General features: G+C 46.2%; 1 protein-coding gene across 3 annotated transcripts in view; it reads left to right on the forward strand.

Annotated features, from left to right (window-relative positions):
- Positions 1–3,220: 3,220 nt before the first annotated feature.
- RFX8 (RFX family member 8, lacking RFX DNA binding domain) overlaps positions 3,221–23,212 on the forward strand; it is an 85,013-nt gene continuing 65,021 nt past the window's right edge. Inside the window, exons 1-2 of one of the 3 annotated variants that reach the window (XM_033175682.1) lie at positions 3,221–3,409; positions 16,978–17,101. In XM_033175682.1, coding sequence (XP_033031573.1) covers positions 17,030–17,101 — 72 coding nt within the window. In that variant the 5' untranslated portion in view covers positions 3,221–3,409; positions 16,978–17,029. Of the gene's footprint in view, positions 3,410–4,614; positions 4,687–10,119; positions 10,282–16,977; positions 17,102–23,212 lie in introns of those variants that run through there. The other 2 variants (XM_033175681.1, XM_033175680.1) reach the window with 2 other exon arrangements.

The raw sequence follows: 23,212 nt of genomic DNA on the forward strand, positions 1-23,212 counted from the left end.
CGCTAGGGAAGGAGAAGGGGGAAGGAGAGTGGACAAAGGGAACACGAGACAAAGGCACTGTCCTGACCTGTTTCCGTTGCTATAACAAACTACCTGAGACTGGGTAATTAATCAGTAATAGAAATTTATTTCTCACAGTTCTGGAGGCTGGGATGTCCAAAATCAAGCTGCTGGCAGGTTTTGTGTCTGATGAGGGCCCCAGTCTCTGCTTCCGAGACGGTCCCTTGAATGCTGCGTCCTCACATGGCATAAGGGACAGAAGGTGGAAGGGAAAAAGGGCCTCAGCTAGTTCACTCCAGCACCTTTACAGGGCACCACTCATGAGGGCACGGTCCTCATGACTTAATCACTTTCCAGAAGGCGACACCTCTTAATACTACCGCAATGGTGATTAAGTTCCAGCATGAATTTTGGAGGGAACACATTCAGGTATATAGCACTAAATTTTCCTTTTGTCAAACCTCTAGAAACCCTGTTTAACAACAGCCTCAACTCCCAGAACAGCCGACAAAGTCTGATTCGGTGAGGTAGCTCATACCCGTGTTTCTCAAACTGGAACCATGGGCCCTTAGTATCCTTCAAGATGTTTATAAGCAATAAACAATGTTAAAAAAAAAAATCACATAGGGGGATGGGCTTCTACAGACAATTAAACTTGGAAATACTAAGTTAAATAAAGTTTAACAATCTTATTTACTGCAGGACCTCTCTCAGGTTCTTCAATATAATAATTTGTCTGTGAATCACCAAGACAGAGGTATAATATTTAGGAATTTTTTTCAGTGTTTTTTGTTGTTGTTGTTGTTTTTGAGACAGAGTCTGGCTCTGTTGCCCAGGCTGGAGTGTAGTGGCATAATCTGAGCTCACTGCAACCTCTGCCTCCCAGGCTCAAGTGATCCCCCAAACCTCAGTCTCCCGAGTAGCTGGGACTACAGCATGCGCCACCATGCCCAGCTAATTTTTATATCTTTAGTGGAGACAGGGTTTTGCCATGTTGGCCAGGCTGGTCTCAAATGCCTGGGCTCAAGCAATCTGCCCACCTCGGCCTCCCAAAGTGCTGGCATTGCCGGCATGAGCCACCTCGCCTGGCCCTGGGAGTTTTTAAGAAACAAACTTTTTTTTTCTTTTTTTTCTTTTTTTTGAGACAAGGTCTGGCTCTACTGCCCAGGCTAGAGTTCAGTGGTGCAATCTTGGTGCACTGCAACCTCTGCCTCCCAGGCTCAAGCCATCCTCCCAACTCAGCCTCCAGAGTGGCTGGGACTGCAGGCACGTGCCACCACGCCCAGCTAAAGTTGCAGGAGTATTGTGCAGAACACTAAACCACAGTGCTAATAATGCCCTACTGATTGAAAAAAACAAAACAAAACCTAGTGCTAATTATACTGTTAATCACATACTGTGTTTGAGTGTTGTGCACGTTGAAGAAGGTGTTTAGGCAAGTCTGAAACTATGGTGTGTGAGTATAAATGTTTTGTGTACATCCTCCCCCAGGACACAGCTTAAAATGTACATATAAAAACTTCTTCTTATGGACTATTTCGAACACACACAGAAGTGGAGAGCACAGTGCAATGAGCTCCCCACTTCGGCAGGCATTGGACCTGCCAACCTTGGCTCAGCTGCTCTCCCCACCCCCTACTCCTGCCAACTGGGTTATTTTGAAGCAAATTTCAGACATCATTTTATTTAATCTATAAATATTTGAAGGTGTATCTCTAAAAAAGATACAAATTCTCTTTCTATAACCATAACACCACACCAACAAATTTTGAAATAACTGAAATAATTTTAAATATTTATCTGCAACTGAAATTGTCAAATAGGCAACAGTCAAAAGTTTATTGAGCACTTACGATGTGCCAGGATAAAAGCTTTATCAGCTTACTTTCTTTCATTATTTGTTTATTTGAGATGGAGTTTTGCTCTTGTTGCCCAGGCTGGAGTGCAATGGCGCGATCTCCGCTCACTGCAACCTCTGCCTCCCGGGTTCAAGCGATTCTCCTGTATGCCTCCCTAGTAGCTGGGATTACAGGTGCCCGCCACCATGCCCGGCTAATTTTTTGTATTTTTGGTAAAGATGGGGTTTCACTATGTTGGCCAGGCTGGTCTCGAACTCCTGACCTCAGGCGATCCACCGGCCTCAGCCTCCCAAAGTGCTGGAGGGAGGTATGGAGGGAGGGGCGTGGGCGGGAACCCGGGCTGGGCCCTGCACTCGCGGGCTAGCGCCAGTTCCGGGTAGGCGTGGACTCAGCGGGGGGCTTGCTCAGAGCAACCGGCCGGCACCGCCGGCACCGCCGGCCTGGGCAGTGAGGGGCTTAGCACCCAGGCCACCAGCTGCAGAGGGTGTGCCTGGTCAGCGAGCAGTGCCGGCCCGCTGGCACTGCACTCGAATTCTCGCCGGGCCTCAGCTGCCTCCCCTCGGGGTGGGCAGGGCTCGGGACCTGCAGCCCGCCATGCCCGAGCCTCCGCCCCCTACCCCGCCCCAGGCTCCAGCACAGCCCGAGACTCCCTGAAGAGCGCTGCCTCCTGTGCGCGGCCCCGCGGGATCCCATCCACCGCCCAAGGGCTGAGGAGTGGGGGGCATGGCGCGGGACTGGCGGGCAGCTCCGCCTGCAGCCCCAGTGCGGGTAGGATCCACTAGGTGAAGCCAGCTGGGCTCCTGTGTCTAGTAGGGACTTGGAGAACCTTTATGTCTAGCTAAGGGATTGTAAATATAGCAATCAGCACCCTGTGTCTAGCTCAAGGTTTGTAAATATAACAATCAGTATTCTGCATGTAGTTAACCTAGTGGGGACTTGGAGAACTTTTTTGTCTAGTACTCTGTGTCTAGCTAAAGGGTTGTAAACGCACCAGTCAGCACTCTTGTGTCTAGCTCAGGGTTTGTAAATACACCAATCAGTGCTCTGTGTCTAGCTAATATAATGTGAACTTGGAGAACTTTTATGTCTAGCTAGAGGATTGTAAATGCACCAATCAGCACTCTGTGTCTAGTTCAGAGACTGTAAAAGCACCAAACAGCACCCTGTCAAAACGGACCAATCAGCTCTCTGTAAAATGAACCAATCAGCTCTCTGTAAAGTGAACCAATCAGCTCTCTGTAAAATGGACCAATCAGCTCCCTGTAAAACTGACCAATCAGCAGGATGCGGGTGGGGCCGGATAAGGCAATAAAAGCAGGCTGCCAGGGCCAATCAGCAGCAACTTGTTGTTATTGCTTTAAGTGATGTGAAGGCTTTGCTGTTCAGCTGTTTACAGTAAATCTTGCTGTTGCTCGCTGCTTGTGCTCGCGTGGCATTTGTGAGCTGTTCATACTCACAGCGAAGGTTTACAGCTTATCTTTTTAAGCTAGCGGGGCCACGAACCCATCAGAAGGAAGAAACTGGGCACATCTGAAGGAACACACTCGAACGTATGGTCTTTAAGAATCGTAACACTCACTGCAAGGGTCCATGGCTTCATTCTTGAAGTCAGCGGGACCCAAGAACCCACGAATTTGGGACATACTTGGACCACGGACTCGAAGGCAGTCCGCTTGTCAGGTGGGTGCTGGTCATGCTGATGGCAGCCACGGTCAATGTGTGGCTGCACGCGAGTCACTCTCCTTGAGGGACTTGTTTCTCCTTCCTCTCATGGGCTGTGTAGGCCTTGTGGTTTGGCTGTGACTCCTGTGATTCCTGCCAGGGGGCCGAAGCGGTGGTCCTCAGCTGCATAACCTGTTGACAAGGTCCCCAGCCAGAGCTCCAACTACTGTGTAATGGGGCCTACTGTACAGAAGTTTTGGGGGTAGCTCTGTTTTCACTCCTGTCAGAGATGGTGATTACTGTGGGTATCCTGAAGGCAGGGGCCACTGCAGCTTATCGTTTCTGAGGTCACCCCACCCCCTCCCACGCAAGAGGCTCATGTGGGTGTTCCCTAAAAATCTGTCCAGTGAATGACTCAACTCCAGCTACCACTTAGCTTAACCATGGGGCATCAAATGTCCTTCAAAATGGTTACCTCCGGAAGGGTGTGGGAACCACCTCCTCCCAGATCCTTACTGAGAAGACAAATCACAGGTATTAGAAACTCGTGAACTTGGCCGGGTGTGGTGGTTCACACCTGTAATGCCAGCATTTTGAGAGGCTGAGGCAAGTGGGTCATCTGAGGTCAGGAGTTCAAGAGCAGCCTGGCCAGTATGGCGAAACCCTGTCTCTACTAAAAATGCAAAATTAGCCAGGCAGGGTGACAGGCGCCTGTTAATCCCAGCTACGTGGGAGGCTGAGGCAGGAAAACCCGGGAGTCAGAGGTTGCAGTGAGCCAGATTGTGCCACTGCACTCCAGCGTGAGTGACAAAATGAGACTCTGTCCCCCCCCCCAAAAAAAACTCATAAACTTGTGATAAGAAAAGGAAACCTGCTCTAAATGACTTAAGGGAAAAGTTCATTTGTCGGGGTACACAGATGAGCTCCAGGAGAGATTCCTGGACCACACGAGAGGCAGGGAATTCTCAGGGGTCTGTCCCCTCCAGCTCTTCAGACTCGGGTGCTTGTGGCCTCTCCCTTCAGCTTCTGTTGCCTTGCCTACTTCCTGTGCAAGGTTCTAAGACGTTGTCAATTGGAGTGGCCTGGTTGACGAACAAGCAGAGGCAGGTGGGAGAGGTCCGTGCCTCTCAGCTCACCTCCACACAGATGCGGTGAGAGGCACTGGGTAAGTGTTTACGGTCCCAGCACAGCGATAACGTGAAAATAATATTTGAAAAAGACCATCTTGACAACTATTTTGCATCTTAGGCCTTGCGGGGTCTTAAGGTTAGTGGTTTTTAAAGCCAGGCTTTGTTTCATAAAGCGAGCTTTAACAATCTTGACACATCTATTGGGATGTGTTTACCTTTGTTCTCCAGCAAAGCTCACAGGCAGATGCTCTTTGTAAAGCATCTTTCTTGCTTCCCTGTGCTGGGGAATTACAATGGGTAATTAGCAGGAGGTCACGTGACCCATTGAAAGGCAGTCTGCTGTCCTTTAGAAAGATGTGTCAAACATGTACTCTGTCTGGAGATGCTGTAGTGAAATTCATTTCATGGTGGGGATAGCACCAGGAAATAATTCCATGCAGAACAGCAGGGAGCGAGCAGCTGTTCTAGCACGTTTCTACCAAAGAATAATATGAACCATGAGGACAAATGAAGGTTTATCTTACCCAAAATTAACTAATGCTATCGTTTTAAACTGCTTTTGAAAAATAATTATTTCATGCTTGTAAAAAGCTTTAAAATAGTATTGACACAAATCCAAAGTAATTGACTTAGTGTGCCTTTTCTCATTCTTTTGGAAAATTATTTAGTAAATTGGGGTAAGATTTATAATTTTGCTCATAGTTATGATTTGGAAAAGTGTCTGTCTTACATGATGGCTTTAATAAGATGACTTATTAAATTCCTACTAATCATCTGCAGAAAAGGAAACCACTTTTCATTTAGTTTTTGCTTGGTTTTCCATGAGATTTCCAGAAAAATCCCACTTCTAATGCAACAAAAGAATTCAAATGCATTACTTTGCAAATTACAATTTACAAGCATTCTGTGACGAGTGAAGCCTGTTTCATTTCATTCCACACATTCTCAGAGTTCCTCTGCAGATAATGCTATTTGTTATACCTTATGTGGCCAGCATCTCTCTGCAAAAAGGGAAACAGGAAAACTGCATTGGGGAAAAAAACACAGCAATGGGATATCGTCATGGTCCTCTTAATCATGGATTTTAGATAAAGAAATGACAGAAGTGTTTTATATTTGGAGTTAGGTTTTCTCATTACATACATTCTCCTGAATGCAATGTTCCCATTGATTTCAACTGGGGTAAAAGCCAGATACTCAAAAGGTGAGCATAGACCAAGGAAAATTGCAACATGTGATAGTGATTTGGAATCTCTCCAATGAGACTGTTTTGCTCTAGTATAGTTTGAAAGTCTCCATAGCTTACTGGTTTAGAGCCCAGGGATCTTAAGGAGTCTCTTCCAGGCTAAATGGAACATGCAGTTGTCTGTTCTCTGTAATGCTGCGTCTGTGCAGATGCAGCTACATTGTGCATTCTGGACCAAATCCACTATGCTCATTAGCTTTATTTAAAAATACATCTATTGCCTGAAGACACCTGGGTACATCCACAGAAAGTGAATAATTGCAAGAATTGAATGAAATTAAGCACCCTAGATCATAGATGGTTTTGTGCAAGGAGAAGGCACAGCTGGTGCCCTTTTAGAAGGTGAAATGAGACTAATTAGATAAGCTAGAAACCAATTAGATGGAAGTAGGTAAAAGAAGTTACTGTTTAGATAAAAGAGATGTGGTTCTCTAGCTTTGTGTATATAACGTGACATAAAACTGGAATTCTACTTGATATAAACCTTAACATTTATTTTCCTTGTCCTGGTTTAGATATTAGAGCAAAGATGCTCAACCTGGAGATAGAGACTAGATTTTCAGGTACAAGACAGCACATACATGGGTCTAGCAGTCTCCTCAGTGAACACCATAGAAGGAAGTTTTTTGTGATGTCACTTCCAGTTAAACATTCTTTGAAAAGAAAATGGATTTTATACCTAATTTCTACTAAGTGAATTATGTGGCTATGTGGTCAACTCAACTGAAAGCCTTAATTATGCTGCTAGTAATGGAGTTGTGTGCAGAGGTAAATGTCCTTTGCGTATTTAGCACATTAGGAAGACATACAATGGGAATAAATCTTCTGAGAGTGTCACTGTATTAGCATGAAACTACTCAGAGTCTGATCTATAAGATGGCTGGTCAAACTAGGGACACCAGCTGTCACCTGTAATAGATGAAATTAATAGGCTCTTTGGGTGGAGGGTGTAAAATTGACCACATGGCCTTATTTCTAGAGTCTTCTAATCAAGCCTCAAGAGCTCTGAGCCGAGATAAGATGATGTTTGCTTTTCATAGCATTTAACATTCAATGCAATAGCTAGCAAAGAGACCACTGGTCAACCAGGTGGTCATGGTGTCCCCATTGTATTTCCAAGGTCTGTTCCAGTGCCTGGTACTGGTTGATGCTCAGTAAGTGTGCAAATATTATGGTACCAGCAGTGACATAAGGTCCTAAATAACAGCAGGCTCTTCCCTTGGTTATTTCCAGTCTGTGGACATGAGCAGGCATCTTGGGAAGTTTCCTGGGTGGAAGGAACTGCTGCAGGACCAGTATGAGAAGGGGAAGGAACCATATTTCCCCCAGCCACTGAGAAGGACCTGCCTGTCCCACTGCAGGAGGACAGGACTTGGCACTCAGGGCAAAGCAGATGAAGGAACCTCACGGGGCTCCCCCTCCCAGTCCAAAGGGATGTGTTACCTCTTCTAGAGACAGGCTGACCTGCAGAGTGAGGCCTTGGAGAGCCCTGCCATATCGCCTCACCTCATTGCTTCATCTTTTTTTCCTGTGGGTTCTTCGTCATGGTTGCCATTCAGCAGTCTCCCAACTCTTGCTATTCACATAGTTGGCCTCCCATCCTGATATGGATGCTCTTAAGGCACCAGGTGAGGTTCCCCCCAGCCCCTGGCTTGAGAGAGGATGATATGGAGTCAACTGTCCTCTACTGGGTGGCATTTTAAAGCAGCCAGCCCTGAACAAGGAAACTCAGCTGAGAAGATAAATAGGGCTAACAGTGGCCCCATTCACTTGTTGATTACATCATTCCCACTCACTAATATCCCACCCCTACGCTCCAAATGCCCCAGGCTTCAGGACCAGACTGATTCATGAGGCAGTGCCCCAAAGGAGAGTCAGATGCCATCCCGGGTCAGCTCCAGTGACCTGGTTGAACTTCAGGGTCCAGGTTCTGAATGTCCTGCTCTCTCTCTGGAACTGACCTTGGAGCTTCACCCTGGTGATGGTGTTCCTGTGGAAGGGAGGATGCTGGCCCTGGAGATCTCTGGTGGGCCCCAGCAGCTACCTTCCAGGGCTGGCACGTGGGAGGCAGTCGGCAGTTGTTTCCTTTGTTGAATCGATCTCTTTCCTGCTTCCAGAAGTACTTCTCAAACGTGTGTGTTGTGTGTGTGTATGTTTTGGGGACAGACTTTTTAAAAAACTGCAGTAAAATACATATAACATAAAATTTACCATTTTAACAATTTGTAAGTACACAATTCAGTGATGTGGTATTAAGTACATTCGCATTGTTTTGCAACCATCAGCATCTATTTCCAGAACTTTCCATCTTCCCAAACTGAAACTCTGTCCCCATTAAAACACTAACCCCCCAGCCCCTGGCAACCCCCATTCTACTTTGTCTCTATGAATTTGACTTCTAGGGACCTCATGTAAGTGGAATCATGCTTTTCTGTGCGCTTTATTTGTTAGTATGATGTTTTCAGTGTATCCGTGTTGTAGCATGTATCCGAATTTCATTCCTTTCTAAGGGTAAATAATGTTCTAGTGTATTTATACGTACCACATTTTGTTTATCCATTCGTCTGCCCATAGACACTTGGGTTACTTCTACCTTTTGGCTATTGTGAATAATGCTGCTATGAGTATTGCTGTACATACTTGTTTTCATTCCTGCTTTCAATTCTTTTCGGGTATACACTCAGAAGTGGGACTGGCTGATCATAAGGTAATTCTATGTTTAATTTTTGAGGAACGGCCATACTGTTTTCCCTAGCAGCTGCACCACTTTAATATTATATATATTTTTTTGAGATGGCGTCTCACCTTGTCGCCCAGGCTGGAGTGCAGTGGCGCAATCTTGGCTCACTGCAATCTCAGCCTCCCAGGTTCAAGCGATTCTTGTGCCTCAGTCTCCCAAGCAGCTGGGATTACAGGCACCTGCCACCATGTCTGGCTTTTTTTTTTTTTTGTATTTTTAGTAGAGACGGGGTTTCACCATGTTGTCCAGGCTGGTCTCGAACTCCAGACCTCAGGTTATCTGACCACCCCGGACTCCCAAAGTGTGGGGATTACAGGCGTGGGCCACTGCCCTGGGCCAGCTGCACCACTTTAAATTCCCACCCGCAGTGAACAAGGGTTCCAATTTCTCTACATCCTCACCAACACTCGTTAGTTTCTATGTTTTAAATAATAGCCATCCTCTTGGGTATGGTTTTTATTTGCGTTTCCTAATGATTAATGATGTTGAGCATCTTTTCATGTGCTTAGTAGGCATTTATGTATCTTCTTTGGAGAAATATCTATCCAAGTCTTTTGCCCATTTGTAAACTGGGCGGTTTGGTTTTTGTTGTTGCTAAGTTGGCAAATGTGTTTTTGATCTAGATTGAGAAATCCTTACCCGGAGACTCTGAAGCAGTTAGCAGCCACAGTAAAGGCTGCATGACTGAGCTCTGACTACGCCACAGCCTTGCAAGTGAATGCCACTTAATACAATAACCACACAGTTCCCCAAAAAGGAAATGAGTTTGGAGAGGGCCAGCAGCTCCATGTTACACAGCAATGACACTGACATAAATGGCTCTTGAGGGCAAGGACTTGCAGGGTCTGGCTGCAGATATGGGGACTCACGTTGAGGTGGCACTGCTCACCTGGAGCGGCACACTGGAGTCACCTGGGACCAGCCTCCTGGAAGTCCCCATGCACCCGTCTGTCAGAAATTCTGAGCTCGGAGATTTTTCAAAACTCCTAGGTCCAGTAGTTTCTGGCAACGGCGGGCACATTAGCATCACCCAGGGAGCCTGAAAAAAGGTTGGCCCAGCCTGCCCTCGCCCAGACCAATTCATCAGAACCTCTTGGGGCTGGGGTGGGGAGCGGGAGCCAGGTATCAGTATTTTTGAAAACTGCCTGAGAACTCCAATGCGCAAGTCAGTCAAGGACCCCCCACGAACTCAACACCGCGACCAGATTGGAAAAGGTGTAAGTTGGTGCTTGTTCGCGTGCCTGTTTGATCGGTTGGTACGGAGGTGGGACGGGCGCTGGGTGCGAGCGGGAGACGGCTCCAGCCCACACCGCAGGATGCAGGGCGGGGTCCGCTCATTCTCGGCGGGGCGAGGGGGTTGGGGGGGCTGTGGCCTGCCGGGCTCGCCACACGCCCTCGCGCACCCGGGCTCGGGCCTGGAGGACTGGGTTTCCGCCCCGCGCCCCGCGCCCCGCGCGCCCTTTTCTAAAGTAAACACCGAGGAGCGGCGGTGGCAGGACCGGTGCAACCTAGCGGCACTCACGGCCGCCGCTCGCTGCCAGCCTCGGTGCTGCAGGCCCGGGACCGAGCCATGGCCGAGGGGGTGCCGGCCTTGCCGTTGAGCCTCGGGGGCAGGCGGGGCCCGCACAGCGGCGTCATCCGGTGGTGAGCCGCCAGGTCCCTGGGACGCTCGGATGGAGGAGGTGGGGCCGGGGAGGGGAAGCGTGGTTCCCGCTACGGCTGCCCTCGGGACGCCAGGTGAAAGCCAGGTGTTAGGAGCGGCCCCAGGCCCAGCGCGGAGGGACCTCCCATGCACGCACACGCGTAAAAGCCCCGGGTCCGAGTTGGCAGTGGGGTCGGGCTTCCCATCTGTGGGTTCCCCGTTGTCACCCTTCCCGCGGAAAGCCATCCGGTCTGCCCCGCGGGGGCCCGTTGGTTGGACCGTACTTTCATGTACATCCAAAAGCGCCTGGGCATTGGCCAGAGGAGGAAAAGCTTTCTCTCCCTAGATCCAGGATGAGATGTTTCCTCAGTTAAAGCTAAGGAGTTTTTAGCTTTCCACATTGCGTTCCACATTGTGAAATTCACTTCTAGCTATTTAAGTCGAAGCAGGGAAAAAGGGAAAGAAAAATATCCTTAGCCCTTGGGACTGAGTTTGCAGATCTTAAATAGGAAAATAATTGAAACCAGTTCTAGGACCTTTAGTTTTACAAGGTGAATAGCTGTTATGTAACAGTACATTTTTCTGTTTTTAAGTTTCAAAGCATATTTCTCAGGGAAGACTTTTGAAAGTCATGTGAGTGAAACAAAAAGGAAGGGTGTGTTTGTGATTATAACCCTGGCAGGCCTAAACAGTTACCATTTTCCTCCAAAAGAACATTTTTGATGTGTCTTATCTTCAATGAAATTAAAAAAAAAAGAACGAATGAACACTGAAGCACACAGCGTTTTTCAGGGTTACACAGCTGGGCTGGGTTTCTGCTACACTCACTGACCCCAGGCCCTCATGCATCGTTCTTCTTAGAAGAAAGGACTCAGGATGCCTTTCAATGACTTCAGGTAGCCATTTAGTAAATTAGAGTTTCCAGGGTTTAAATTATGCTCCAGAGACTTGAAAGAATAATGAGACTGATTTAAAAATACCTGAACATCCTCCTAAGACCATTTGTGAACTCACTTCAAATGGTAACCAGGGGGCCTATGATGGTCTAGACCAAGCTTGTCCAACCCCCAGCCTAAGGGCCGCATAAGGCCCAACACAAATTTGTAAACTTTCTTTTCGTTTTTTTGTGATGGAGTCTTGCTCCGTTGGTCAGTCTGGAGTGCAGTGGCATGATCTTGGTTCACTGTGACCTCCTCCTCCTGAGTTCAAGTGATTCTCCTGCCTTATCCTTCCGTAGTAGCTGGGATTACAGGCCTGCGCCATCATGCCCTGCTAATTTTTGTATTTTTGTTAAAGACAAGGTTTCACCATGTTAGCCAGGCTGGTCTGGAAGTCCTGACCTCAAGTGATCTGCCTGCCTCGGCCTCCCAAAGTGCTGGGATTACAGGTGTGAGCCACCATGCTGGGCCTTCATAAACTTTCTTAAAACCCTGAGACTTGTTTTGGCTTATCAGCTATCATTAGTGTTTTTTATATGTGACCCAAGACAGTTCTTCCAGTGTAGCCCAGGGTAGAAAAGATTGGACACCCCTGGTGTAGACCGTTTTAGCAGAGAGTGTGACTTATTCAAGTCCCATGTTACAAGTTCTTATCCCTATAGGCCCCTCTTCAAGGTTGGGGAGGTGGAGGCAATGAAAATAAGGGAGGGGTCACCGTTTCATTGGGGAGGGCTGTTCTTTAGACTCCAGTTGATGAGGTAGTATGTTTAACAGATCGTTGAGGCCAGCTGTGGTGGCTCAGGCCAGTAATCCCAGCACTTTAGGAGGCCGAGGCAGGTGGGTCACTTGAGCTCAGGAGTTTGAGACCAGCCTGGCTAACATGGCGGAAACCTCTCTCCACTAAAAATAGAAAAATTAACTGGGTGTGATGGCGGGCACCTGTAAATCCCAGCTACTCTAAGGCTGAGGCAGGAGAAGCACTTGAACCTGGGACCTGAAGGTTGTAGTGAACCAGGATTACGCCATTCCGCTCCAGTGTGGGCAACAAGAGTGAAACTCCATCTCCAACAACAAAAAAAACACCCACAACAGATGGTTGGCACTAGTGGTTTTAACATCAACATCAAGAACAGCCTCTGGTATTCCAAAGCCTGGAAGGTGTTACCAGTGCTGGAGGAGCAGTGGTGGGTAGTGCAGGGCGAGGGGCCTGAGTGCCTGGAGACAACTCTGTTAGCCAGCTTCTGAGTGAAAGACCAGGGAGGGGCCCAGCTATTGTCCTGTGGAGGAAACCTGCCATTTTCCACATTACTTCGTTGTTTTGTCTTCTAATCAGTCACTTGTTAGGTCCTCAGCATGTCTTAGAGACATCAGTGCCATTGTCATCCACACTGGATAAATTCTCCTAAGAGAAAGGTCCCAGGAGAGCTTGGTCAAGTCTCGGGGGCCAGAGGTAATAGAAGGTTTCTGTTTCATGGACAGGAAAGACTGCAGAAACGGGGAGAGCTGGGGTTAAAGCTCTGGGGAGCACAAAGAAAAGAATAGTGATCTGACTTCCTTGCTGGGGTGCAGACCTAGCAGGTCTGACCCCTGGCTTCAGACCAGGCAAAACCTAAGCCTTATCTAATCCCAATGTATGCTGAGCCCTGGCTGTAGACGACATAACTATTTCCGACATAGACTTTTACAAATTTCTGCAGACTCTGTTGAAATTTTAGAAATACAAATGTATTTGGAAAGGTGCAGAATTCATGGTAGCTTTTGATCAGCTGGAACCAAAAGGGACTCTAGTTCCTAGTTTGGGGAGCTCACGACATTTTTGTTTTTTTTTTGAGATGGAGTCTTGCTGTGTCTCCCAGGCTGGAGTAGAGTGGCACTATCTCAGCTCACTGCAACCTCCACCTCCTGGGTTCAAGCAATTCTCCTACCTCAGTCTCCCGAGTAACTGGGATTACAGGCACACACCACTGCGCTCAGCTAATTTTTGTATTTTTAGTGAAGATGGGGTTTTGCCATGTTGGCCAGACTGGCCTTGAACTCCTGACCTCAGGTGATCTGCCCATCTCAGCCTCCCAAGGTGCTGGGATTACAGGCGTGAGCCACTGTGTCCAGTTGCTCATGACATTTTTCTTTAAAGAGTACTCAGAAAATGTGTGAACCACTGGCTAAGTATTTGTGCTGTGAAGTCAGTAATCATCAGATTTTTCATCACTCAAAGTGAGGAGAACATCATGAATGGTCTCAAGATCTTAATCCACCCTGTCTGATGGCAAGACCAGGAAAATAGTGTTATTATGCAGGTAAGCAAGGAATCTAGTGATCTTTATCAAGCAGGCTTTATTCCCAGGTGTATCACCAAAGACCATTTTGGTAGTAGAGTTTAAAACCCTTAATCAATGTCACCTGCCAGCAGTTCTGCCAGTCCCCTTTCAGTCTATCCTTGGAGCCCCAGGTGGTTGGAAGTCAGGCTCACCTACAGCAGGTATTCTGTGCAGCCACTCTGCCAACGTCAGCATCTTTCTTGCTTCCATTCCAGATTTTGATAGTAGACATAAAAATGATAAGAGCTTCTGTGTGCAAGCCAGGGTAGTAGGCATGTCATGTGCTTGTTTTCTAGTCACAAAAACTCTCAGATGTCTCAGAGTCAGAATGAAAACCCGGGTCTTTGAGGTTCAAAGCCCGGGGTAAGAGTCATGATCATAATTTCCCATGTGTGTGGACGCTGAAGGCTGAGGCAACTACTGGGTGACAAAGTCCACTTTCAAACTTTCTGCTTGTCCAGTTACTGTATGCTGACTGGCTGCCATTGATTGGTCTCTGTGATTTGGCTTAGAATGTTGGGCAAATGACTGCAGACACATGGTCAGAGACCAGATGAATCTCTTGGAACTGCCAGGACCAAGGCAGCCACACACAGCTCACATCTAAAGGTAGCCCTTTCTTTACATGTGTGGTATAGAAAGGACTCTTGGCCACAGACCTTTACTATCATTCCTATTAAGAGTATTATTTGGTCTTCCTACTCCACTTAGGCAACAGGCAGGCTTGGTAGTATTTTGAAATTGGAGGACAGCAATTCATAGAGACTTAGAAGAAATGAGCGTCTGTCACAGGAAAGAACAATCAGCAAACATGGAAAACTGGAGTTCATTTTAAGGAGTTTGTATTTTTTACACTTCTTTTTTAAGGAGAGCGTTCCATAACTAAATCTGGAGTAACTATGAATGAACAAGTGAGTTTGAATTCAATGCACATCACTTTTTGCTGCAGTTTCCCGGATTTAGCCAACACTTTTCTGGGATACTTCCAATATTGAGTTTTTCATATATCAACAAGTATCTTAACAAAAGAAATATAAGCCAGGTGCAGTGGCTTGTGCCTATAATCCCAGCACTTTGGAAGGCCAAGGTGGGAGCATTGCTCAACAACAGGAGGTCAACACTAGCTTGGGCAACATAGTGAGACCCTGTCTCTACACGGTTTTTTTTTTTTTTTAAAGTATCTGGACATGGTCACACGCCTGTAGTCCTAGCTACTCAGGAAGCTAAGGCAGGAGGATCCCTTGAGCCCAGGAGTTTGAGGATGCAATGAGCTATGATTGCACCACTATACTCCAGAGGGAGTGTCTGTCTGTCTGTCTCTCTCTCTCTCTCTCTCTCTCTCTATATATATATATATATATATGTGTGTGTGTATATGTATATATGTATGTATATGTGTGTGTATATATCTGTATGCTGACTATATATGAATCTGCCACTCCCCCACCCCACCATCCCACCAATAGATATCACCCTGTACTCAACTTTGAGCCAAATAATTGGTGCAGTAGCAGTTGCATTTAAACCATTGTGAAGTATCTGAAGTGTCATGTTCCCACATTGATTTAGGGAAGCATCCCAGAAAAAATCTACTTCCTTGGTGCCTGTGCTGGGTTGAATAACATCCCCCCCAAAAAAAAACTCATGTCCACCCAGAACCTCAGAACGTAACCTTATTTGGAAACAGGATCTTTGTAGATGTAATTCGTTAAATGGAAGTCATCCTGAATTAGGATGGGCTCTAAATCCAATCACTGTTATCTTGATAAGAAAATTCACAGAGATACTAGCCATGCGTGGTGACTCACGCCTGTAATCCCCGCACTTTGGAAGGCTAAGGTGGGTGGATCGCTTGAGCCCAGTTCAAGACCAGCCTGGCCAACACGGCAAAACCTGTCTCTACTGAAAGAATACAAAAAAGAAAAGCAATAAAATTCACAGAGATAACGGACACACAGGGAGAAGGCCATGTAAGACACAGGCAGGAACTGGAGTGAAGCTGAGGAACACCGAGGATTTCCAGCAATCACCAGAAACAAGGAGAAAAATATCTAGCAAGTCTCCCTCAGAGCCTCTGGAAGGAACCGACCTTGCTTGGCACTTGGATTTTTAGGCTTCCAACTTCCAGAACTGTGAGAATCCATTTCTGTTGTTTGAGGCCCCTGGGCCTGGGGTAATTTATTACCCCAAGAAAACATTGCAGGGTCAGAGATTCCCCCATTCATTATGTTCATGTGTCTTTTTTTCTGGAAAGCCAGTGGGGTTAACAATTGTGACTATATCCTTTAGTTCCCAAGGAGAGTAAATTTGGCCCCAGTGTGCCTTATTCCAGAAGATAAGCTGTATACCACCCATATACCCATCTAAAGCAAAGTACCTATATTTTGCTCTAGAAAAACAAATGCCAAGGGCATGTATTGTCTGTAAAGTCTCTGCTAAATAAATATTCCTCTTTGTTTAAGAGTTATACTGGCTTGCTTTGTGGATTTTTTTTTTAAAGAACGACGGTCCATCCCACCGGGAAAAGGAAGGTTGTAGCTGGATGTCACTACGGACACTTTGTGACCCAGGCCACCTTCGCCACTCACCCCCACACCGACATACTGCTGCTGGGACAGGCACCTGGCTGTCCCCAGGGGCCGGGGATGGTCTGTGAACCTCAGCCAGAGCCCCTTATTGGTAAGGAATACACTCTGCCCCCAGACTGGGAGCACTGGTGTAGTTGAAGGTATCACTTTGAGCAGAGGTCACAGGCACTGCTGCATTCGCTCTGTGCTGCTTTGGCTCTGTACCCAGTAGGGGAGAAAGCAGAGCAAAAGCACTCTGCCTCTCTCGGTGTCTCTTCGTGTCTTGCATTTTACACCTCATTGCAATTCAAAGAATCCAAACATAATGGCCTGCCCTAAACCACAGGGGTTTAAGAACCATGCAAGCAACTTCTTCAGAGGAACAGGAATCAGAGAGGGAAGGATGTGAAAATGGGGCCTGGGAAGCCAGGCTGGCTCCTGCAGTCACCTGCAGGGTGATAGGCTTTCCCTGGGTATTGTTTTGTGTCTTATTCATAAAGTAGAATAAATAATTCTCCACTTTGTAGTTATGTAGCTCTTGGCTGTAACCTTTATAAAGGTCTATGAAACAGTGTCTACTGAAGTCCTCATTGAACTTCTTTTAGCATGCCAACCTGCCAGGAAACAAACAAAAACAGAAACACTTTATGGGCTTTTGATATTCTAAAAGCCACAGTCAATACACTTAACACTGGCCTAAGGACAAACGGGTATATTCATGATGCTGGTTGTGAGCCTTCGCAGGGATTCATCCAATGAATTAGACGTTTCATTTATTGGAACCTCACACACATCTTGACCATTGATTTTGACAAAATATTTTGCTCTAGAAAAACAAATGGCAATTTCCTCTTCCTTGTCCTCCTCTCCTCCAGGTTGGTCGACAACTTCTGCATTTGCGAAGGGTGCAGTGTCCCTCGCTGTCTCATGTATGAGATTTACGTGGAGACCTGTGGGCAAAACACTGAGAACCAAGTCAACCCGGCCACCTTTGAGAAGGTAAGTTGTTGAAGATTAAGAACGCTCTTCACTGAGTGCAAAAAAGGGAAGCAAGTTAATGGAGGAAGTGTTGCAATGTATTTGGGTCTAATGGATTTTCAGTGGGTATCTTTGGCTTCCTTCCCACCAGCTGGTCAACATCCTTCAGCTAATTGAAGAGCTGTCCTGTTAGCCACTTCCCTTTGTCCACACTTCATAGTGAGGGGCCAGGAAGGATGAGGAATGGATAGCACCTAAGGGAATGTAATTATGGCAGCTCCAAGCACTCCTCAGGGAGCCAGGTTTGCTGGGATAGTATTCCCTGCCGAGAAATGCCGAGTTCTGAGAGACGCATTGGCACCACACAAGCTAAGAGCCACTTTGTGATATCGGACAACTGATGTTTCTCACAATTGAGTTGTGCTGAGAGAACTCATTGGCTCTTAAAAGATCTCCTCTGGAGGTTAAGATCTTTGGTTTTTTTTTTCTAAGACAGAATTTCCCTCTTGTTGCCCAGGCTGGAGCAGTGGTGCCATCTCGGCTCACTGCAACCTCCACCTCCCAGGTTCAAGTGAGCCTCCTGCCTCTTGCATCTGTATGTCCAGGAGTGAACTTGCAGCATTAGGGGGCGCATGGCTGACTGACATCAAGGGATGTGGCCAAACCATTACCCTCCCCTCAGCAATCCTGTGGATTTCTATTTTACTTGCAAAACATCGAAATGATTAGATCCATTCTCCCAAACACAGTCTTCATCTTTGAAACTTCTGGTCATTTGTCGAAGTTCTACACTTCTGATAATCACAGAATCTTCTAATATGGAGGCTGCTTACATATTGGAAACAACTGTTCACCTCTCCCTGTCTTCCCTTCACCTCTCTGCCCACCTGTTTCATTATGACTTCAATTATTGATGTTTCTCTTAAAGGTGGCCCCAAGGGTGTAACCCACTGCCTCAGATGTGCTCAAAGGACAAGAACGCTTACCTTTATTTGGCTACTCTTGGCTTTTATTTTTCTGTATCTGTTCACTTTAAACTTGTAGTCAACAGAATCAACCCTTAAGTATTTTTTTCTAAAGAGTTGAAATTAAGGTAAGCCTCCCAAAACAGTCTTGTAAACTGTAAAATATTAACAGTCTATATAAATACAAAATGTTGTTGTTATCAGTTATCATCATGTAATTAATTATTTGAACCCAAGAGTAGCTATTCTCTTATTCCTATTGTATTTTACCTCTTTAATTTTTTTGTGTTGTTTGTTTGTTTTTTTGAGAGAGTCTTGCTCTGTCGCCAGGCTGGAGTGCAGTGGCACAATCTTGGCTCACTGCAACCTCTGCCTCCCAGGTTCAAGCGATTCCCCTGCCTCAGCCTCCCAAGTAGCTGGGACAACAGGTGTGCACCACCACGCCCAGCTAATTTTTTTGTATTTTTTTTTTAGTAGAGACTGGGTTTCACTGTGTTGGCCAGGATGGTCTCGATCTCCTGACCTCGTGATCTGCCCACCTCAGCCTCCCTAAGTGCTGGGATTACAGGTGTGAGCCACTGTGCCCGGCCACCTATTCAGTTTTGATCTGCGGTTCTAGTTCTCACCATGTTCTTGAATCACAGGTGGTTCATCCAGTCTTCCCAATCTGCTGAAGCAGCTGTGTTTGAAAAGTGTGTCTTTTATCAAGTCATCTTGCTAGGTAACTCTAAGGTTTTCCCAGTAGCTGGGAAATCCCCCAGCTGCTATCATCCAGCTCATATTTTGCCATTTCATCACTTTGAATGCTGGGAAACGTCATCCAAGACTGAGCTGAGTGCTGGGTATCCTGGCCCTGCAGCCTTTTCCCATCCGGCCATCTACCACCCTTATCAGAGGAAGTGGGTGACTTTGACTTGATGTGTTTTGGCTCCATGGGATTCCTACCTCCTTTTCTAACATAGCAAAAACTCTTTTCACGATCTTTTAAAGATCTTTTTATAAGGCTGTTTCACCTTCATGGTAATTCCACTGCAAAGCATTAGAAAAACAGTTAAAGAGACTCCAGTGTGTGACTACATGCAGCTAGGCAGCATTTTTTATCTCAATACTCTAGGATTGCTTTAAAATTCCCACAAGATGCCAAGGTACTAACTTTCAGCTCTTGTTGGAAATTTGCCTGAAGAATGGGCCACATCAGTTGAGCTGGTATTGGGAAGGGTCTCTGTGCTGCTGAATTTGTGACGAAATGGAGAAGGGAGGGGAAAGGAAAAGGATATGATCCCAAAGCGTGTTTACAAGAGAAACAACAAAATCCGCAATTCTCACTTCCTCCCTCCTCCCCTGGGAATGGAGTCAGTTTCTCGCCAAGTTCCTGTGCAGATGTTGGAATGTTTCTTGCTCTTTGTGACTGTACTGGGCATATGATGGGTAAGACTCATTCCTGGTATAAGTGATACTTTACATGGATTAGGGAATTTCCAGAAGGCTGACTTCCTCTTTTGAAATAACATTTACTGATGATTTTCTGATTATAAAAGGACTACATCTCCTTTGTAGGTAATGTGGAAATTAGAGGAAAACATGTAAAAAGAGGAAAATGAGTGCCGGCTATCACTTCTCTGTCCAGAGATATAGGCACATGTGTGTAGTTCATTTGCAGACATGCACACTCACTCATGCACACATATGGGACCGGCAGGAGCTGGAGAAGTAACCACATGGCGACTTCATCTTCCTGTTCTGTGTCTGAAGGTGTCCAGTGGCTGGTTCTTCCCCAGTTCCTGAGTGAGCATTTGAGCAATCAGCATGACCTTGCTGGAAACTCTTGGATGACACCAAGTCTTGTTGTCACTGTAACTACCCAGCAATGTCATCAGTCTGATGTTCAGAGTATCCAATCCCAGATAATATCAAAACTCTGAACTTGGTTTAAAGTAGAGCTGTTTCCCCTCCAGCTTGGTATCTTGCTACAGAGAACTAGGCCTGGGGCTCTTCCCTGCCTCTGCCTCCTCCCGCAGCTCACCAGGTGTGGCCTGACCCCTCTGGGAGGGAGAGAAGGAGGTTAAGTGGCTGGACAGTTCTTATTTTATGGCTGCAGGCTCTAGGGGCAGGCGGACCCTGTCTCCTGGTGGTGGTGTTCAGGCCCCCTTTGCGACTGTCCGAACATGCATCCCCAGGCTTGGTGAAAGACCCTTTTCAGCGGTCATGTGCTGCTTGCCCAGCAGGCTACCTCCCAGGGCTGCTGTGGCTGACCGCCTTTCCAGGGGGGCCTTGCAGGGCAGAGTCTGGGCTCTCCCACATGCCAGTTCTTTCATGGAGAGGACACAGCCATTCTCAGCCTGCACAGATGGTGGGTGAGCCGGCTGAACCCACAGCTGCACCCATCTCTTCCACTCCCCTGCCAGAGCCGCTGGCCAGCCCTGCCCTCACTGCCCACCAGGAGTCTGATGCAGCTCTTTGAGTGACTCAGGCCTGAGGGGGCCCACAGCCCTCCTACACCAGAGAAGAGGGTGGTCTCAAAGTCAGAAAGCCCCTTATGCGTGCTCTTCTCTCTACCTCATTGTGGGGGATTAGTGTTAAGGGCTTGTGTAGCTTTCCATAACCACATCTCAGCTAACTACCCGAGGATACAAGTCCCCTAGGGTATGCATCTCACAATTCACTTTATGGCGTGTTATCTGCTATCTTTTTGCCTCATCCTGTCGTATAGAGGCTGCAAGGCTAGATGAATTGAAAGACCGATGTGTAGATGGATGATGGACAGACAGATAATTAGATAAGAGGACCCCTCAGAAGACTTTCTCCTTCCTAATTTGATTTTTGTCTCCTCTTTGGGCCTTGAGTACTGCACGGCCTCTTATTGCTTTCTTACCTCCTGGCCACACCTATTATAAGGACTCCTTTTGACAAACTCTTTCACTTGAATGAAAATAACTGATAAATAGGTAGACAGACACACAGGCAGACAGAGACAGACAGCCATCAGGTAACATGGTAAAATTTTTAACAGCACCAAGCCTGGAATGGAACTTCTTAGACTGTAACCCTGGATAAGATAACCATCTTGTTTCCACTTCATCATATGTAAAGTGAGGATATTAATAATAGTACCTACCTCATGAGGTTCTTTTAAGAGATGAATGAGAAACACATGTAAAGAGAATAAAACAGTCCTGGGACGTGGAAAGCACCCAAGGAATACTTTTGTCATTCTTTTTGCCTCAAATATCATAAACATTTTCACATTAAGATATTTTCAAGTGCATCTCGTATAATAGCTGTGAAATATTTTGGGGGGTGTACCGTAATTTAAGCATATCCCCCCCTTTTTTTGAGGTAGAGTGTTGCTCTATCACTTAGGCTGGAATACAGTGGCATGATCTCAGCTCACTGCAACATCTGCCTCCTGGGCTCAAGCAAGCCTCCCACCTCAGCCTCCCAAGTAGCTGGGACTACACGTGTGCCACCACACCTGGCTACCTTTTTGTTTGTTTGTAGAGACAGGGTTTTGCCAAGTTGCCCAGTCTGGTCTTAGACCCCTGGGCTTAAGCAATGCACCTGCGTTGGCCTCCCAAAGTGCTGGGATTACAGGTGTGAGCCACCACGCCCAGCCTAACCATATCCCTTATTGGAAATATAGGTTGGTTGTAATTTTCCTCTGTTTTAAACACTGTAAGTCCCCATCCATATCTGGTCATTTTTTTAGGATAGATCCTCACATATGGCCTGCTAAATTGCTTTTTGCAACCCACTGTAAACACTTGCAGTCAGTTCCCATCCCTGATGATAATTCATGGTGTTCTTAACACAAATTCATAACATTCCTACCCCAGAAAACTTGTTGGGTAAAAACTAGAATTAGCTGTTTCTACTTGCATTTATTGGATTATAAGGTGAGCACTTTTGCATGCGCTTTGGCCATGTGTATATTGTATGTACATGTTACCACCAGACCATTTTCTATTGGGGTGTATTTCCTATTGATTTGTTTGAGTTCTGTCTATATTCAGGATATAATTTTTAACTTTATATTTTCTGCAAGTTATCGCAGTTGATTTTTTTTCATTTTAACTGTGTTGTATTTGCTTTCTACATTAAAATGAAATCACAGGATAGTCTGGGGTTGGGGTGACTCAGTATTATTAAATGTACAGAGTATTATGTTGCCCGACAATCAGGCACTTTACTTCTGCTTTTCTTTCCCAAACACCAGATTATTTCTCAGGGCTAGAATCTGAGCCTGCTGCCTACTTTCTCATAATTTCTTTAGGTACTTAAAATGTGTGTCTTGATTTTGCTTTGCAACTAAACATATAGGAAGGCTTTTCAATGATTTTCTTAAGTTAGAGGAGATGAAATTGTCAGAATCTCTTGTTGACAACAGGAATTTCTAGCCTCTAATTCTGCATTTAGATTTGGCCGACTTTCCCTTTTGTCGCCTGTCATTTTTCTCCTGTACATTTTGGTTCTCCTTCCCTGAAAGACCCACCACATTTGGAGGCATGACCAAGGTGTTAATTGTGTCAAACTTGCCTGCTCTGCTCTTTTGTCTTGCCTCCTCATCCCAGCTTACGTGGGCTTCCTGCAGGAAGAGGTAGGACCTGGAGCCAGAAAAGAGGAAAAATGGTTCACATTTCCATCGAATCCCACTGCTTGGGAGCTAATTAAAAAAAAAAAAAAAAAAAAAAAATGCAACATGAAACCAGGCAGAAGCGAGGGCTGAATGATTATGGACAGAGTGTAGAAAAAGAACAAATAATTACTTGACAGCTCCAAACATTGTGGTTTCCCTGCTCTGTGTTTTGTAATTTCGTGATGATCCAGGATTTCCACGCTCAACACACGTCATGGATGCCGTTCTTGTCATGAACCTCTTTGAATCAGAAACTAGACCAGACTTCTACTGATCATAAGTGTAATTTCATGGCTGTCTAACAAAGTACTGATAAACAAGACAGCATTCACTAGCGAAACCCAGAAAGTGAAAACAAATTAGGCAAACACATGGATAATAAAAAGTGAAAATGGGATCTGGCTTCTAAGATGGCTAAATAGGAACAGCTCTCTGGTCCGCAGTTCCCAGCGAGATTGACGCAGAAGACGGGTGATTTTTGCATTTCCAACTGAGGTTCCTGGTTCATCTCAATGGGACTGGTTGGACAGTGGG

Source organism: Trachypithecus francoisi, unplaced genomic scaffold (assembly GCF_009764315.1).
Source record: "Trachypithecus francoisi isolate TF-2019V2 unplaced genomic scaffold, Tfra_2.0 Lachesis_group17, whole genome shotgun sequence".
NCBI classification, from domain to species: domain Eukaryota; kingdom Metazoa; phylum Chordata; class Mammalia; order Primates; family Cercopithecidae; genus Trachypithecus; species Trachypithecus francoisi.